This window comes from Cnephaeus nilssonii (assembly GCF_951640355.1).
Source record: "Cnephaeus nilssonii genome assembly, chromosome: 2".
NCBI lineage: Eukaryota > Metazoa > Chordata > Mammalia > Chiroptera > Vespertilionidae > Cnephaeus > Cnephaeus nilssonii.
Window position 1 is genome coordinate 114,398,591 of NC_137073.1, and position 19,048 is coordinate 114,417,638.

Here is a 19,048-nt window from a genome sequence, read left to right on the forward strand (position 1 = left end):
GAAGTGACTCAGCCCTGCTCTCTGTAGGTTCGAGGACACGTCGTTCTAAGCCCCGGTGTCCGTGAGAACTCGAGGCACCATGATTCCCAACCCACTCGATGTTGTCCCCAAACATCAGTGTCTCTGGGAAAGAATATTAAGGAAAGCGCCCTCGGGACCTGAACTCTTCCTTTCTGACAGTTGACACTGGACTGTGTTCTTTTTATTTTACTAAATTATTGGGGTGACACTGGTCAGCATGAACACATCGGTGTCAGGGGTGGGTTTCCATGTTACAGGTCTGTATACCACACCATGGCCCGCCCCCCACAGTCAGATCTCCCTGTCACCTCATATCAGGACCTCTCTCCCGAGACGGTTCCTGAGCAGAAAGTTAGGGCACAGCTGTGACACGTAAGAGACCTTCCAGGTGCCCAAGCCATGATATGCCATTTACTAAACATCACTTCTACTGGGTGAGAAGGAAGGGACGCGGTAGACAATAATGAGAGAGAGAGAGCAGGTGCCTGCCGCTCAGGGCCCGGGTGCTTCTAGTTAGAAAGGAGCAGAATGGAGGACGAGACGTAAGCGACAGCAGAACACCGTGCACGTTACAGTTTTAAACCCTGAAGTCTCCCACAATTAAAGGAGACCGCAGTGACACGGGACAGCACACCAGCAGAGAGCACCCCCAGGGGCGCGGCCCCCACAGTACCTGATGATCCCTCCTATGTTGGGGTACAGACAGGCCATGCTCACGCCAGCTCCCACAATAATCAGGTTCAGGACCAGCACGTGGAAAACGCTAGGCGATGCGATTGGAGGGAAAGAAATAAAAATAAAACAGGCACATTATAACCACTGACGTGAGAATACAGTTCACTGTCAACACGTCTACAGTCAGAATGCCTCACACATGACAAGGACGTCCCGCGGAGGCGGACGCAGGCGCGGGGCCGCCCTCTGTGCGCGTGTGAACGGCCGCCACGGGAGCGCACGGTGACGTGTCCGAGGTTGTCTCCCACCCACAGCCCCGCTCAGTCAAATCATGACAAAAGCTTTACCATCGAGAGATCAGGAAGAACAGAAGTGCCCGAGATAGACGGATCTATTAACCTTTTGCACTCGGATGTCGAGTGTGACTCGACATGGTTAGCATTAGAATAAAGGAATGGAGAAAAAAAGCAAGCGAGTGCAAAGGGTTAAAAGTTACTAAGAACACGTATCGTTGGCACCCAGATGGCCAGCATCCGTCTGGGCCCCGCGGGGAGAGCTGGCTGGACTGTTACTGGCGGGAACCCCTGAGACCGCGGGGAGCCATCAGAGGGAGGACTCGGCAGGGCAATGGTGGTTCTGCAAGATTTGGGATCTGGGGTCATTTTTTCTGTTTTCTACATTTTGCAATGTGTTTATTTTACTTTTATAATTCGATACATTAAGCTGTGAAAAGGGAAATGGGCAGGGTTTTATTTTCAGATTCAGCCATTCAGGCTATTCAGCACTTACCATGAATAGAATGCCTACTAAGTCCACGCACTCGACGTTAATGAGGTCTGGGAATCAATATGGACACAAGTAAAAGCAATGTGGATGAAATCTGATGCTCGGGAAAAGCTCCGTTTCCCCAGAACGTTCGTTCTCAAAAGCCAAGCTGAGGCGCGAGCCCAGCTCTGGAGCCCAAGTTGCCAGAGGCTCGTTCATCCCGATGATGACCACAAAGACGTAAGAGCAGGGAAGTCATTCCTCCACCGCGGGGGTGCGTCACACAGCGAGGAGCTGCCAAGGTCCCGGCCTCCGCTCTGCCTCTTCCCCGGAACCGCCGCCTCAGCACCGCTCGGGGCGGGACCGCGGCGGGCCGTGGCTCCTTCTGTTTGTGCCGTGAGAGGACACGCACGTGTCTTTTCCAAAGCGGCGGTTCTCCAAGCGCAACCACAGCCCCGGGAGCCCCAGCCCCTGCGGAAGCCCCCGAGGTGGGACCGTTTTATAATCACACACACCGCACGGCTTTGCAAAGCAGCGGAGGCCAATGCGCCGCAGCCAGCCCGGGCCGGGCTGGGCGGGTCCCACGCTGCTCCCCGGTGCCGGCCCCTCAGAGGCTGTGGCAGCGCCCGGGCAAGGAGCCCAGGTTACCAGCTGTGCCACACCCGGCTGGGCACACACCTTCTCTCTGAGCGTCCCACAGGAAGCACGTCCGAGGCCCCGGCCGCGGAGCCCCTGCCGCGGACCGGAGACCAGCGTGTCCTGGGAAGGAGCCGGGAGCGCGGCCGGGGACGCCTCGCCTTCCCCCAGGAACCCTGTCTCTGAGGGGCCACGGGCGAGTCTCCTGACCGGGCTGTGCCGGGCGCTCTCTTGGAAATGAATGGCACTTGTCACGTCAAGGAACACAACGGTGGTCCGTGTTGCCAATGGTCAAATGGCGTTTCCAGAGCCAGTGAGGACTTGGCAGAGCCGGGGACCGCCTGAGCCTTCGCTGGTGACCCGGCGGGGACACTAGGAGTGTGTCCTGACGCGTCCAGTGAAGTGTGCCAAGGCCTGGAGGGTCCCGGGAACCCAGTGAGCCGTCCACGCACACGACTAGACACGAGGTCACAGACCCTGGGGGATGTGGTGAAACGTCCACAGGACAGACAGCGGTTCCCGGTGACGGAGGGTCAGACGCAGCTAACGTCTGAGGAACGGCCACCGCCAGGCTGGCGGAGGTAGCACGCCTCCCGATCCAACTACCATCCACAGGCGGAGGCTGCCGAGCCCTGAGAAGGCCACGGGACGGACTCTGTCCCGCTGCGGGTCTGTGTGCAGGCGCACTGCCTTCATACAGTTACATGAAAACAACACGGCACAACAGCCTGGATTCAGAAGATAAAAGAATCCAATGATCGTAAATCAAACATTAAAGAGTTTTGAAAAGATAAAACAGAAGTTATTTTGGGAATAGTTATTATTCATAGACATGTTGTTGATGTTAACAAGTAATGGTTTTATGAGTGCTTTTTAAAGAAGTTAATATTTTTAAAACACTTGGTCTTACTTCCTTGTGTGTTAAATGCTGACGGATACACACTGGAGTTCCTGGGTCCTCAGTAAACTCTAAGCATGTGCAAGCATGTCACACTCGCGGCCGAAATAAACGAGGCATGCGGCCCGCCGGCCGTGAGTGTGACACGCTTGGGGCCGCCAGGGCTGGCTCTGCAGGCGCCGTGCGCGGGGCTGTCGCTGGGCAGACGCCCGTGCGGCGTCGGCGGTGGGGGCAGAAACGGCCTGTGAGCACAGGGGGCGTCCAGACCTTCCCCAAGAAGGAAGCACATTCCGGCGGCCCGCACCAGGCAGGCCAGGGCGGCACGCAGGACCGGCGCCTTCGCTGGCCGTCCCGCCCGGCCTCCCGCTGCGTTCCGGTGCTGTGACTGCGGCCAGCACACCGCGGCCTGACCCCCATTTCCCGACCCCCTCCCGACGGCACCGCGAGCACCTGCTGCCACGCCCGCGCTGCCGGCCTGGGAACGCCGGCTCCTGCTTTACAAGTTTACGGTTCGTCACCAACACACTCGCAGCGGGTTCCTTGTTTACCGGAGGGAACGCAGCCGTTCCTTCAAAGGAGAACTGCTTCAGACCATTTGTGTGCTGGTTACTGTGAACATGACCTTTCGGTCAAATTTTATCCAAAGGTTTTCTTCGTCTGAGATAACGTATTCCCAACGAAACAGGGCAGGCCTCGGTGCTGCTTGGTGGGGGCTGTGGTGAGACTGAGCGAGAGAGCAGGTGAGCCAGGCCCACGGGCGTCCGGGAGCCCGAGCGGCGCGGGAGCCTGGGAGAGGCGCCGAGCCGTGCGCGATGCCACAGCGACTCACAGCTCCTCGCGGCGAGACGGAGAGCGACGGCTACGCAGGCAAAGGCCCTAACTGACGCTGCCTCACCTTTGATGGCCAGCTGCCGTGTGGAAAGGCACACGCGTGGAAAGGCACACGCCCGTTAGTGATAAGTGGACATCAATCGCCATCACGCGAAGGAGGGCCGGCCCAGGGTCTCTGCCACCAGCTTCCCGGCGGCGTGCGGGCAGCAGCAGCCGAGTCAGGGGTCCCTGTCCCCGCACAGCCCTCACGTGACCGCGGGAGGAGCCACCGTGACTAAGTGCCCAAGGAGCGGCTCCCGTTTCTAAAGCTCTGCAGGGAGAGCGGCCGCGACCCGCGACCTGTCCCGAGACATTTCAGCGGCAAACGCCTGCAGCGGCGGCGGTCACGGGTCCTGCGGCCCGGCTGCCGCCCCGCCCTCGGCGCCTGCTGGCCGGGGAGCCCTCCTCACCTGGGGTACGGGTCCCCGAACACGTGGCCCAGCAGCTGGACCCGGGCCAGGTAGCCCAGGAGCGGGTACACGGTCACCATCTGGAACAGCAGGAACACGCGCGCCACGGAGGACAGGACGTCGCCGCTCGGGAAGTTGTCCAAGAAGTTCTGGTCCAAGCGAGAGAAAGTCGTGTGAAAACCACGTCCCAGGCCCCGTCTGTGAGGTGGGTGCCCACGCCCTGTGAGCGCCGGGGCCACGGGGTGGGCGGGGCCTGCCCACGGGCTGTGCTCCTGTTCCCCTCAGTGAGCCAGTCCGGGCATGGAAAGGGTTTGGGAACTTTTACAAAAATATGACATCGCCACATTTTTATCCTACTTCATGAAAGTATCAGGCTGGTCCGGCCGGGTGGCTCAGTGGTTGAGCGTCGACCTATGAACCAGGAGGTCACGGTTCGATTCCCGGTCAGGGCACAGGCCCAGGTCGCGCGCTCGATTCCCAATGAGGGGTGTGCAGGGCCAGCCGATCAATGATTCTCTCTCATCGTTGATGTTTCTCTCTCTCCCTCTCCCTTCCTCTCTGACATCAATAAAAATATATTTTTAAAAAGTATCAGCCTGCAGCTGATGTGGCATCAGAACGACAAAGAAAGCCTTGTCCTCGCCCGCGGAGGAGCCGGCTCCCAAGGCCCCGCCTAACCATCGAGTGTATTTAATGGCAACTGAACCGAGGCCGTGCCGCCCGCCTGAGGCACGCCGCCCTTTCCGCCAGGGCGCAGAGGAGGGGGCAGGTCTGTCCCAGGGTCCCTGCTCTTCACAGTCCATCACCAAGTAGAATAGGACTTCTCTCCGTTTCCTCTCACGACTCTTCTCCGTGTGAGCTTGGCATCTTAAAAAAGCAGCTAATCACTCCCCTCCCCCCTTCAAGCAAAACACCACGGACATTGCTGTTCCCGGCGCCTGGCTTTACGGGGCTGTTGCGTCGGGGAGTTTGCGGCAAACACCTGGCAGCCTAAGGCCTTGGGGAGGGACGTCCCAAGCTCACATCACAGCAGCCACGCAACCTGTTTCTCTTACCGAGATGAGACACGATCAGCACAACCATGCTGAAGCCACCTTTATCACTCCCCTGTGGCTATCACACCCGTGGCACTCACACCCGTGGCTCTCACACCCGTGACTCTCACACCCGTGGCTCTCACACCCATGACACTCACACCCGTGGCTCTCACACCCGTGACACTCACACCCGTGGCACTCACACCCGTGACACTCACACCCGTGACACTCACACTGCACCTCCCACTGCACCCATCCGGGAAACGCTGGCCCCGCTGGGGCTCAGTGGTTAGTGTCGCTCACACTCCGAAGGGCTGGGGTCCGATCCCACAGAGGGTGCCAGCTCACCTGCTCAATGCAGTCCTTGGACAGCGGTGGCGAAGGGAAGGAGGCGAAGACCAGGACTCCGATGTACAGGTAGGTGAGCGTCACCAGCAGGTAGGCAATGGCCAGGTCCCTCACCTGTGGAGAGGACGGCAGCTCACAGCGCGGCTCTGCCTGCGGGAGTGCGTCCCAACAGGACAAAGCAGCCTGGCAGACACGAGGTCTACCTTTGGCTGTGTGCGTGTGCACGTGTGTGCACGTGTGTGCATGTGCGTGTGCACGTGTACATATCCCTTCTAGGGTCCCGTCTGCTCACAGAAAGGAAGTGAAACAGAATTCACATGCCGGACAGTTAGTCTGACGTGTGGTCACTCTTCGGGGGGATGCACACGGAGCTACCGATGGGCAGGCGTAGGAAGTTAACATAAATGGTGGTTGAAGATAATAGAAATTCTGGCTTAAGTTCAAAAAGCAAATAGTTTACCAAATGATTAAGTTTTAACTAAAATAATAAAGCTAAGGGACTACCAGGGAGCAAGAAAAACCACTTTCAGGATGACCCGTGACTCTCATACCTATGACGCTCAGAATTAACAACTTCTCCTTTTAGAGGGAGCTCACATCGCCAAAGCCTGTGCAGACCCCAGAGCCTGGGGCGGAATAAAAGACGTTACATGAGGAAGGAAAGCTGCGAAGGAGCAGACAGCGAGCAGGCACCGAAGACAAGCCTCATCAACAGTGAGCAGCAGGACATTAACCGGCAGCCGTTCAAACAGCTGTGCACGTCACGCTGGGCCGGTCAGCAGATGCGGGCGCCGCGCAGAGTGGGCCGGGCCCCTCCACGCGCAGCTGTCGGACCCGCAGAGCGACCCGCAGTGCACTCCCCCACGGCCGGGCCTCCGTTCCCCCACGGCCAGGCCGGACACTCAGCACCTCAGTGAGGAACAGGCCTGCTCCCTTTTCATTTTAAACACAAACTGCTGTGAACGCTAAGGAAACGGGTAAGGAAACGTGAACCCAAGGAGAAGACTGCCCCTTGGGACTGGGGACCGTCTCTGACAGGTGGACACCTTTCCTCCTGAAACGGGCCACGGCGCAGCACCGAGTGCTCAGGGGCTGCACGCGTTCCGCTGCTCACACGATTCCCGTGTGCCGTGTCTCTCCCCGCCCCCGTCCCGCCCCCGTGCAGATGAAAACCCTCCCGGGGCCTTTACTCACACGAGGGAAACAGCACAGACCGACCCCACAGTCACAGACACGCGTGCTGGTGTGCACGTACACCCGGCTCCCACCAGGAGGCAGAAAGTAAATAATCTACGAAGCCTTTCCACCTGTTTTCACAGCACCGAGCGGGTGCACACTAAACCAAGTCAGCAAAGCAGAAAGGCGTCCGACTCGGGGGGACCAGACTACTGTCCCCCAGGAAAGCACGTCCACCTGTTTCAGGGAGAAGGCGTCGGCGGGCAGGCTGGGTGCGGGGCTGAGGGCGGGGACCCCGAGGGAGCCGGGACCCCTCCTCACGGCACAGTCATCACCTCCCCGCGTCTTGCTGAGCCGTCATGTTCGTTCTTTCTAAGGCGGCGTCGCTCCCAACATTTCCCGCCTCACCTTGGTGTGCAGCCCGAGACCCCGCCCCGGTGACCTGCCGGAGCGCCCGTCCCGCTCTGGCGCCTTCATTCTTCCCATCAGGGCCATCCTCCTCTTCGTGCCGCAGCCTGGCACGGCTCGGCACAGTCCCTGCCCCCCGCGCTGCCACCTGGCGGCCGGACACAGCTGTGCCACCCTCCCCCCTGCTCCCCCACGCTGCTGCTGCCCCATCTGTGTCCGCCCGATCTCGCTCCGGTGCGCGCACCTCTATTTCCTCGCTGCGCGCACCCCTGTCTGCCGCTCGCTCTGGAGTGTCAGACCTGGTGAAGCAGCTCGAACGGGAAACCAGGCAGGGAGAGGGCGCGAGGGGGCAGGGAGAGGGCCCAGGCGGGTGTTTCCCGGGATCTAACTCATTCACAGCAGGAGGGAGTCCTGGCGAAAGCGAATGTGTTCTCGTTACACAACGTGACGGCACCAGACGAACCTGCGGGAGACGCTCTGCTGTTAACCAGATCCCGTCTGTCGCGTCAGGAGAGAAAGGGAGGGGGTCCAGACCACGTGAATCGCTTCTCCTACTGTGTAGGAGTTAACGACGATGCAGACCCTGAGGGTCAGTATCAAACCGCACTATTACTTCCTAGGAAGACAATGACATTGGAAGGTCACCAAGTTAGGAGACTTGGAAAATCCAGATTCACTCAATCCCAACTCCGCTCCCAGGTCATCTGCCAGGTGTATGCTCCCAGGTGGCAGAACAGGTGAAAGCCGAGGAGCTTGACCTACATTCTTGCCCGAGGTTGACAGCTAACTTCCTTCCACGTGGAAAGATGTTTGCCTTCTCGCTGCCAAACGCTGCCTGGAGCCTCCTCAGAGCCCCGAGGCCAGGAGCGCTTCCTTCCTGTGTGGTTCAGTGACGCGCGTGGACCTCTGAGAGCTGCGTCGCGACTTCTGTTCACGTGGTTAGAAGCCATCACCTGACTTCAAAATCCGCAGAAAGGCCACAAGCACCTGGTTCCTCCTGCTTGCTCTGGGTCCGGTTTGCTTTCTTCTTCCAGAGTCTTAAAGTAGGTTACTGACTTGAGATCTTTCTTCTCTTCTGAGATAGGTGTTCACAGCTATAAATCTCCCCCTAAGCACTGCTTTAGCTGCATCCTATACATTCTGGTGTGTTTTCTCTCCATTTCAGTAACCTCAAAGCATTTTCTATTTTTTCTTGTTGGTTATTGAAGAATATGTTGTTTAGTGTCTGTCAACTTCCCAAATTTCTTTCTGTTATTGATGTCTAACTTCGCTATGGTCAAAGAAATACTTGGTACGATTTCAATCCTTTCACATTTATTGGGACTTGCCCAGTACATGGTCCATCTTGGTAAATGTTCCTGTGCGTTTGAAAGGAATGTCCATCCTGTTGCTGTTTGAGAGGAGACTTTTATAAATGCAGTGAGACCAGCAAGGCTGCTAGTGCTTCTCGTGTTTTCTGTACCTGATTTATTTCCTGTTTGTTCTCTCAGTTACTAAGGGAGGCGTCAGGAAATCTCCAGGAAGTTCTGTCATAGGGTGTACACATATTTAGGATTATTATGTCTTCTCGATGAATCGATCCCTAAAGGTCATTATACAATGTTCCTCTGTATTTTGGCGATACTCCTCATCCTGAAGTCCACCTTGGCATTAAAACAGCCACGCCACCTTCCTTCTGTGTAGCGTCTTTACGGTATGTCTTTGTATTGGAAGGAAGTTTCTCATCGATAGCATAGAGCTAGGTTTTTAAATCATTCTGACAATCCCTATCTTTTAACTGCAATAGTTAGACTATTTTTACTTCATGTGATTATCAGCGTTATTGGGGTTAAAGCTCTCACCTTGCTCTGTGTTTTCTATCTGTCCCTTTTCCTGTCTTCCAGGTCACTGGGTATTTTTAAAGCCATCATCACCTCTATTGGCTATTAGCCTGGCCTCTGTTTTTTTAGTGCTTGCTCAAGCAGGAGCTAGCAAACTGTGGCCCCCGGTGAAATCCAGTGAAATCCGGCAGCTGTTCGTTTTGGTAAATAAAGTTTCCTTGAAACACAGCCATCACCACTTGTTTACATATTGCCCATGGCTACTGGCGGCCACAACAGGCCTGGGGCAGTGCTGACAGGGATCGCATGGCCCCCAAGGCCTGAAATATTTACCACCTGAATCTTTGCAGAAAACGTTTGCTGACCGTTGTCTATGGTCTAAACCTAAAAGCTAAGCCCCAGAAGCAAGCACCCCTTCCTCAGGTGATCACTCACATTGTTTTCCTGGTTCTTGTTGCTCTTGAGGAGTGTGATAACACAGTTGTGGATAAAGAAAGCCAGGGTCAGCACGCCCGTCAGCTGCGGGAACTGAGCTCCTATCTCTAGGAGAAAAAGAGGGGGAACCACGTTAACACCGACAACTAGAAGACGAACATAAGTTGCCAAACGCTGATCACTAACAACCAGTTGCCCGCGTTTGTCAAGGGGATAAGAATACAAAAACCTCTCCTCAAGGCTCACGCTCTACTTGAGCAAGTGCTTGAAGAGGGGAAGGAACCACCTGGGAGTGACTCCTCGGGAGGGAACCTCACACAGGGTCCCTGTCTGAGGCACCTGAGCCGTGTGTGGAGAGCAGACTCAAATCCAGGGTTCTGAGGGACCCTCAAGCCCCCCCCCTCCTAATACTTTAATTTGCCAGAAAAAAATAACTTGAGAAAAGGAATCGTGGGAGGGAGAATTGGTCACTTAACATTTCTTAATGGCTAATCGACATAGCATTGCTCAAAAATACCGAAATAACTTAGCCGTCTGCGTGGCGGGGAATGGCTACTCGAAGATGAGCTGTGAGTGACGCGCAGGTGTGAGGATCATGCTCTAGAGGAGGATTGCATGTTACGGCAAGTGCTCATGATCCAAGCAGCATGTTGGCAGGATCTTACTTTTACTGAAAACAGTGCGCGTGTGTGCGCGCGTGTGTGTGCGTGTGCAAAGGAAGATGGGAGGACCATCCCAAAGCGCAGCTGGGGTTCCCTCTGTGAGCGGGATTTATTTTAGAGGAACCCTTACCTATGCTCTAAACTTTCTGCAATAAACACAGTGACTTTGAAAGGAGAGCAGTAAAGGTGACATCATCTCAATGGCAGCACTATGCTCACATAACTATAATCGAGGCACCAAGGTGGGAAAGAGGGTAAAATTATTATTTACATATGACCTTATTTGCAGATACTCATTCTAGAGGAACAATGGAAAAACTCTTCAGTAAGAATCCAAAGTCACCCCATCATGAAGGAAGAAAGGAATGACAAGAAATCCGTGAACAACATGGCAATAGGAAGCCCATAGCTACCAACAATTAGTCTCAGTGTGAACAGACTGAGCTCTCCAAACACAGAACACGGAGTGGCTGAGCGGATTAAAAAACAAGACCCACATGCCTGCAGGGACTTGCTGCAGCCTGACCCACACACACGGACGGACGGAAAATACTCCGAGGGAGCCCAGGACCACAGACTCCTTGACAACGTGGTCTCCGAGGAGCCCCGGACTGCCCATCATTTTCAAGCTGCTGCTTTATTCGTTGGAGAAGACATATTAAGAGAGAAAGGGGGGGGGAGGGCATAGCTGTAATACTTCCATCTGACACAGGAGGCACATCTAGAATGTATGAAGAATGCTTATAAATCAATTAAAAAAACAGAAAGTTGGGCAAAAGACTTGAAGAGGCACAGACAGTATGGCGGGGCTTAGCATTTTAGGTGAAAAGAACCTATTCTGAGCCTTGTGACCCTGCGGGTGTCTTCTCGCTCTCAGACCGCCCCCTCCCGGGCCTGCGCATGGATGCTCCGCCCACCCCTTCGCCCAGGGCCTGGATTTGACGGTGGCTGGTGGGGTCTCAGCCACAGCTGGGCACAGGGAGCCCTTCGCACAGAAGTCCTGCGCTCAGTTCTGGGGAACGTCTTCAGCTACTTCTCTGGCAGGTTCATCCCCTCATGCTCTCTTCCATGGACTAGTTTCAGTGGTGCTGGGCCCCTGAAGTAGTGCTCTGTTCTCATCCTTATTCTCCTCCCCCCCTCTCCCCTCCCCCTCCCTGTCCTCCCTCCCCCGCCCGCCCTCTCCCCGTATTCTGTCCATCCCGGCATCCATGATTTCTAGTCCACTTTTGGGAGTTGCTGTATCTCACACATTTCCTTTGAGTCCTTATTTCTGCCCAGCATGGGAGTTTATCTGATGACAGTTCCTGGGAAATGTGTGGACGCTCTTTAAGGCGGAGCAAAGCGGGTGCCGGGGACGGGGGACACGGCGCTCCTCGTCCTCGTCCTCGTCCCAGGCTTCCACACGACAACACCAGTCCCTCTGTCCCCCTCCCCCCCCTCCCAGCTCCAACGGGGTCTGTGCCTCTAGCTGCCATCGCTGTGCATGGTCTGCACACGGTTCATAGGGGTCACGCCCCGTGGACATGTCAGCCGCCTTCAGTCTCAGCGACAACTCCTGCCGTAGGGCTTCCCCGCGGGAGGGTGAGCTTCGCCGTGTCTGCTGGGCGAGCCCTGAGATCCGCCGGCTCTTTACGCTCCGCGCTGTTCTCGTTTTTATTTCCAAGACAAAGCTCCCTCCTTCCTTCCTCAACATCGAATGTGTTTCATGGGTAACACGTTGAGGGTGTAATTTGGGGCGTTCCCTTGTCCTCTTGCCTAGTGAGACTAGTCAGACCTGGGAAAACCAGGAACCAGGCAGCGCCAACCACCACCTCCGTGACCTCCAGCTCAGCCCGGGACCAGGGCGGCTGCACAGCGGGAATGGGGGCAGGTGGGGGGGGGCGGGGGACAGGCGGGGGCAGGTCGCAGCCTGTGGAGTCCCAGACAGAGCGGAGATGGGACACGCTGCAGGTCAGCGCTGAGAAGGGAAGGAGCCGTCGAGGACCACGTCTCCTTCTTCATCTTCAGGATTCTCTAGCCCAGGGTGGGGACCTGCTTTCGGCCAGGCCATCGGGTACTGATGACATCACTCGCGGCCACCCCACCCCCTCAACAATCAGCTGCTCTGCTGGGCCATCCAGTGCACTCACCTAATGTGAGGACAGGGCCAGACCACACATTTCTCCGGCGCCTGTGGCCCCCGGCCGGTGTTCCCCCCCCCCCCCCCCCCCCCACCTAGTCCAATAGTCACTTCCTTCCTGGGCTGTCTCCTCACTCAGCATGACCCACCTGGCCTCACGGTGCTCTGTATCCTGTCCAAACCCTCGCATTAGGGTGAAACTTTAGAAAATGCCAAGTTGTAACTATGAGGAAGGAAGGAGGGGGCACGCAGCAGTGCCCTCAGCCTGGAAGGCAGCGATAGGAAGCCCACGGGCAACGATGCCGACGAGCAGCGCGATCCCCGCGTGTCCGTCCGGACCGCGTCGGAAGTCCCTGAAATCCCGGCTCCGTTCCCTGGGCCACGTCTGGGTCGTGGCTCTGACTGCGTGGTCACTTGGAGGCTGAGGTGACAAAGGGCCCGCGTGCTCCCTAACGAGGACGAGCAGAGCAGCTTCACCTGGCCCTTCTCCGATTCTCACCCGAGGGCGTGCGTACTGGCTTCAGAGAGGGGAGGGGGGAGAGACACTAACCGGCTGCCTTCCCCCGGGCCCTGACCTGGGATCAAACCTGCGGCCCAGGCAGGCGCCCTGGCGGGAACCCCACCCGCCCCTCCGGGTGCAGGACGATGCTCCAAGCAACGGAGCCACCAGCCAGGGCCCCACGGGACTGGTTTCAGCTTAACAGCATCCCTGACGACGCTCTGCGTAAGCAAGACGTTCCTGTCTTAGAAGAGCAACAGTCCACGTGGTGAACGTAAAGATCCCGCTATTGAAGCAGCTCACCTGGTACAAAAAACTCTGTTGGCGTAAACCAGTGAAACTCCAGGTGAAATCCCGAGCGAGCAGCCTTCAAGGTGACGAGGAAGGTCAAGTAGACAACGGACACCGTGCCTGTGAGAGACCAGAACCATCAGGCCTGTTCAGTGTGCAGATCGCTGTCACCCTGCTTGTTCCGGGTTCTCAGCAAAGACAGGACACTCGCCGTCACTGCGTTCCCCACCACACGGGGGCGGGGGGTTGGGGTGGGGGAGGCTAAGGCAGGAGCAGGCGTGGTTAGCAGCACACAGAGCAGAAAGCGGTGCAGGAGGCCGGGAGGACCGAGGAAGGGCCTCAGCCATCGCTGAAGGCCGCGGCCGGCGCACGCCTGAGCTGAGCTTAGTGGAGGCCGCAGAGTCCACCACAAAGCCGCCCGGCGACACGAGAAAAGGGACTCGGTCTTCGTGCTGGAAGGTTCGGGCGTCAACAGGCTGGGAATGTCAGTCCGACATCCAGGGCAAGGCGAGGGGCCTAGAGCCCGGGGCGCTGCCTGGGCCTGGGGGAGGCTGTGATGGGCAGCTGTTTGGGGGGGCGGGGGGAGAGAAGACGGAGCCTCAGGCCCAGGGACGGGGCTTCGAACCTCAGCCTGGGAGTCCGAGGGCTGCTCCCGTTAAGGAGTTAGGTCGTCACAATGGAGTTGAGCCAGGAGGTTTCTAGGGATCGGGTGCTAATTTCTCTCAGGAAGCTACAGCTTTACAAGAAAACGGCAGAGGCACACCGTCCTTAGGGGGCGGGAAGGAGTCAGCCTGGTGAGAAGGCTGGCGACGCTCTGCCCAGCTGGGCGCACCCTTCTCTCAGTTCACGGCTCACTGTCAAAGACCTGACCCTCGGAAGTCGGTGGGCAGGTCAGGAAACCACAGAGGAGCCGCCAGGCCGCTGTGGGCTTGGAGGGGGGCTGCCAGAGGCTGCAGACACGAGGCCCCCGCCGGCAGGACAGACTTCATTTTCTGGGTCTGGGCGTGCATCCTGCTGAGGCCGGGGTAAGAGGGACAACCCTCCCTCGTCGTCGTTTATTGGACACCCGAAGGCCACCTGCTCAGCGTGATGGAGTCTCAGGGGTCTATACTCCGGGCTGCCAGCGGGATCGGATCTACAGGGAGGGAGACGCTGCGCCCTCGCTGGGCATCAGCTCCTCATGATGGCGCCCTGGTCTCTAGCTAACCGGCTCGGAGCTGGCCCCGGTGCCTTTGGTCACCTTAAGGCTGTAAGAGGAGACACGGGCAGATTTCATTCCGTGATCTCAGAAGCGTGTGCGACAGGCTCCCAGGAAGAAGTCTGCTCCTCCAGAAGGCACACGTGCTCCAGGAGGAAAAGGCGCCGGAGGAGCTAGGGCAGGCAGACTGAGGAGCGAGCAGAGACGACCCCCAGGCGGACAGTCAGGCGACGCTCCTGTGTACACTCTAACTGGGACGGGAGAGCCGCTCCATGTCCTCCCTCAGCGAGGGCTAACCTGCCAGCCTTCGGAACCGAGGGCCCGGAACTCGTCTACTTCCTCCTCCCTCCACACTCCGAGGGGCGGGAAGCGCTGCTCGCCCCGGGAGGGACCTGGGTTTGAAACCGTCATCACCGTTTCCCGTGCCAGTCCTAACGACAGCCCCAAGCCTGGCCGGGGTGGCTCAGTGGATAGGTCGGCCCTCGGACTGAAGGGTCCTGGGTTCGATTCCACTCAAGGGCACGTCCCTTGGTTGCGGGCTTGATCCCCAGCCCCAGTGGGAGGTGTGTGCAGGAGGCAACCAATTGATGTGTCTCTCTCACATCAATGTTTCTCTCTCTGTCTTTCCCTCTCTCTTCCCCTCTCTCTAAAATCAATGGAAAAATGTCCTGGGGTGAGGATCAACAACAACAACAACAAAAAACAACAAAAAAGCAAGCCCCCGAGCAGGGAAATGTGCGCGTCAATAATTAACACAGAGGAACAGCCGGGCAGCCCCCACCCCCGCCCCCCGCCACACCAGGCATTCCCACGGGGCCAGGAGGCTCCCTGCACCCGCCTCGCACCTCAGCGCACCTAGGACGTTGAACCTGGAGAAGAAGGACGGCGACCTAAAGCTGAGCAGCGGCAGGAGCAGCCCCACGAGGTAGAAGGGCACCGTCCGGGACTTGTCCCACCACTCCTCGAACTGCTGCCGGCCCGTGGCGTCGGCGGAGAAGACGGCAGAGCCGTTGTCGGGACGGCCGCGGCCTGCGCTCGGACAGGTCACTGCACGGGAAGGCGTCGGTCAGGAGCGCGCAGAGAGCAGACGGGCCCCCGGAGGCGTACACGGGCCCCCGGCTCAGCCTGCACCCTAACACCCAGTCTCTCCTCTCGGGAAAGACGGAGGCTTACACTCAGATATATTAGAAACCTCCTACCTAGACACAGTGAAAGGGGGAGGAATGGTAGAAAATGGGCAGGCACATCCCTCATTCCTCCTGGGAACTGTGAGGCGCTCCCCCAAACCCCTGTGGCTCCCCGGCCAGAGAGCAGGTATCGGACCACAGGAGTTTGGGGGGGTCATCTGAGAGGCCCCAGAATTGATCTCATGTACGTAACGGTAACATGAGAGATGCCATGCAGGGCAGCGTGCTGTGATTAGCCCCCCACGGCCAGAGGACAGGCTTTTGCCAACAACGAACTGATCGCTGGTTCTGGAATGAAAAGCGGACACGGTTGAAGTGGCCGTCACAGCACTGCCAACACCCCATCACTGGTCAGCGCGTGGGAACCCTGCACTCCAGGGATCCCGAGTCGGCAGCCGGGAGCCCAGATGTGACCCGGGAGCGGGGAAGTGAAGCCGTTTCTAGCACTACGGCCCGTGGCAGCGTCTGCCGCGGATGGAACACGGCCCGCCCCGCTCCCAGGCTCAGCAGCCCCGGGAATGCCGCTCCGGACAGCTCGGCGGTGAGACGCACACGGCAGCGTCCTCAGCGCCACCCGCAGGAAGCGCAGACGCACCGCCAGGCCATGCGTGTTCACTGCTGCTCACCGTCGGGAAGGGAGCGACTCCACAGAATACAGGCGTGTGCCTTAACATTGGTGACTGAGCACCAGGGCCTAAAACTCAGTCAGCAAACTGGACCTGCGCCCGGGCCCAACACGGGCAGGGGTCCAGGCGCGTGAACTGTGTGCTGAGCCTTCACGGCAAACACGGGCCCTGCCGACGTGGCCACAGCTGTGAGGGGGCGCAGGACCTGGCGTCGCGCGCCTCACATTAGCACTAACTGGGGTGCAGCTGGTTTCCTGTGCTTTTTTAACACACTGATGGCCAACAATTCAATAGTGGCCCAGGTAACAGTGGGAACGGTTTTGTGGTAGATTTACCTAAAACAAAGTCATCATTTCTACCTTAAACCTATTTTGAAGCAAAGTGGGGAATAAAAACCAAGCTGAACGTGCACTCCACACGACTTACCAGGGTTGCTATCATTGGTTCTCAGTGCAGCATCTGTGTCATTAATGTGATGAATAAAATCTGAAAACGAAGGAAAAACAGAGTTGGATAATGCTGAATGAGAGGCTGGACTGACCACCGCTGAAGCCTTTTATCCGTACCCAGCTGTGAGGGTCGTCTGGGCGGCACTGCTGACCCCGGAACCAGACCACCGCAGCCGCACGCAGCTCGGCAGCTCAGCCTCCTCCCCCGGGGGGCGGGGGGGGGGGCTGGCGTCACTGACCGAGGTTCTTAAACACCCGCCCAGAGGCTGGTCTAGGTAAGGGCCCTGGTGAAGACCACGCGTGTACACCCCCTCTGCTCGCTGAGTGTGAGCTGGCCACACCTCACAGAGGGTAGCGTCTGCAGGAGGGAAAGGCCACACAAGGGCCTACTGATCTGGAAATCACTTGCAGGTCACAAAGCACGGCAGGTGCTTTCACAGACCAGGCCACGCCCACAGCGCCCCGTGCACCCGAGCCGGCAGGTGAGGAGCGCGGGCAGACACCTGGCGCCCATCACCCCCGGGAGGGCCGGGCCGGGCGGTCAGGGGCGCGTTTCCTGCCGCCTGGGCCTGAGAGGCTCGCTCTGTGCTGCGTGGCGCTGACCTTGTTTAACCCAGGAAGCATTAATAAGCGTGCTTGATTAAAACTTAAAAGGGGCGGTAAGGATGTGAGAGGCGATCTCAAGGTCGTAAAGTAGGTTAAACACGGGACTCCACCGTGTGGGCGTCGGGGCAGAAGGAAGGGAGTTTCGTGCTCCGGGTTTTACAGCACCCCCAGGGGCGGTTCGTGGTCTGAGATGAGAAGCTGAGGATGTTCATGGCGGTCCTGACGCCCACGCTCACGCCGGCCAGGAGCCGGGAGAGCCCTGACGAGTGGCCTGGCTGGCAGCGTCTCCCAGCCCGCGCCCGCGGGCCTGTGCGCAGCGGGTTCCTGACTGCGATCCTCACCCTCCGAAGACGAGTGGCTGGAGTTTGCTTCCCGAGACTCTACACAACGTCTTTCGTAACCGACACCTATGAACTAACTCCGTGAGCTGTGTCGCGCTAACATCTCGTGGTAGAGACGGAAACTGCTTAAAACATCTGCTGGAGCTTAATACATTTTATATTAATTAGAGAATCTGAAGGAACATAACTGATTCAGAAATTACTCTTTGCAAATGAGCATACACATTGTATATGAGATCATACCCACAGAAGACAAATGGAATCAGATATATTTCCTAGAATTACAAATAGCACCTTTTTCTTTATTTGTCCCAAGTCCAGAATTTAAGGCGAAGCTAAACCATGACAGTAGTTATGGCACCTGGAGTAACTGTGAACGCACATGACGTGGAGACTTACTGAACAGGAACTTCCCGGTATTAAACAGGAAGTTAGACATGAGCACCCAGTACACGACCATGGCTCCGACGAGCGACACCAGGGAGAACAGGAGGCTCGACCACTGCCCGAAGGCGCCAAAGTAGTGCCTGCAGACGTCGGGGAACTCCCAGGCCGAGGTGTCCACCGATGCTGCGAGGAAGAAGAGGAGGAGAGTAAAATCAGGGGTCAGTTCCACATTCCACATTCACCCTTTCTTTCCCCAGATTAACTCAGAATATTTAGTAAAAGACGATGGGTGTTACAGCAGCCCACAGTAGATCATAGTGAGAAATAACAGAAGTGAGAACATAGAGCAAACGCATAAAAATAAATGTGGGTCAACAGAATGGTACAGATACTCTGAGAAACAGGTAACAGTATAGTAACAGTTTGTCATGAGGAAAAGCACGTGGTAAGCCCAGGTGGGACAAAATCATTAGTAAAGGAACAGAAGGCATCATGCTTAGATAATAACAAGGGAAACAGTTTTCTTAAGTCATATTTTATACCACACATGCCAACTTAAGCTTCACACAACTGAGTTAAGAATTGAAAAAAATCAGCCCAGCCGGCGTGGCTCAGTGGTAGAGCGTGACCCATGAACCAGGAGGTCACGGTTCGATTCCTGGTCAGGGCACATGCCTGGGTTGCGGGCTTGACCTCCAGTAGGGGATGTGCAGGAGGCAGCGACCAATGATTCTCTCTCATCATTGATGTTTCTATCCCTCTCTCCCTCTCCCTTCCTCTCTCTGAAATCAATTAAAAAAACCTTAAAAAATTTTTTTTAATTACAGAAAAGTTAGAAGACAGTGTAGAAACAGAACATGAAAGTTTATCCTTTTCCTACCAACTGAATTACCATGGAAAAGATGGGCAGATATAAACAAACCCGTATAATAAAAAAGCCATTCAAATACGGAATGGGGAAAAATTGACCAGAAATAATAGATAAAGGGCTAGTGGCTGCATCATATAAAGAACTTGGCAGATCTACAAGAGCACCAAGGGACTTGTGGGTACAGGGGAAGGGCTATGAATAAGTAACACAATGAAGGGAAAACACACCACTGCTTAGGAGAGGCGGAAAACAATTGGACAATGCCGTCTGCTGACTCATACTTGCTAGGATTTAACAATGTGCGCCTGTTTAG

The 19,048-nt window shown here is 56.8% G+C and overlaps 1 protein-coding gene across 4 annotated transcripts in view; it reads right to left on the reverse strand.

Moving 5' to 3' along the window:
* The window catches only part of SLC38A9 (solute carrier family 38 member 9), a 37,537-nt gene that overhangs the window by 1,549 nt on the left and 16,940 nt on the right, over nucleotides 1-19,048 (reverse strand). Inside the window, exons 7-14 of one of the 4 annotated variants that reach the window (XR_013814869.1) lie at nucleotides 17,877-18,047; nucleotides 16,508-16,567; nucleotides 15,124-15,315; nucleotides 13,083-13,190; nucleotides 9,500-9,606; nucleotides 5,661-5,774; nucleotides 3,446-4,424; nucleotides 695-3,237 (exon numbers count right to left, since the gene is read on the reverse strand). Coding sequence is in view for 1 of the 4 variants with exons in the window: in XM_079795259.1 (XP_079651385.1) it covers nucleotides 695-784; nucleotides 4,276-4,424; nucleotides 5,661-5,774; nucleotides 9,500-9,606; nucleotides 13,083-13,190; nucleotides 15,124-15,315; nucleotides 16,508-16,567; nucleotides 17,877-18,047 (991 nt within the window). In the remaining 3 variants the exon portion in view is untranslated. Of the gene's footprint in view, nucleotides 1-694; nucleotides 4,425-5,660; nucleotides 5,775-9,499; nucleotides 9,607-13,082; nucleotides 13,191-15,123; nucleotides 15,316-16,507; nucleotides 16,568-17,876; nucleotides 18,048-19,048 lie in introns of all 4 variants that reach the window. The other 3 variants (XR_013814870.1, XR_013814871.1, XM_079795259.1) reach the window with 3 other exon arrangements.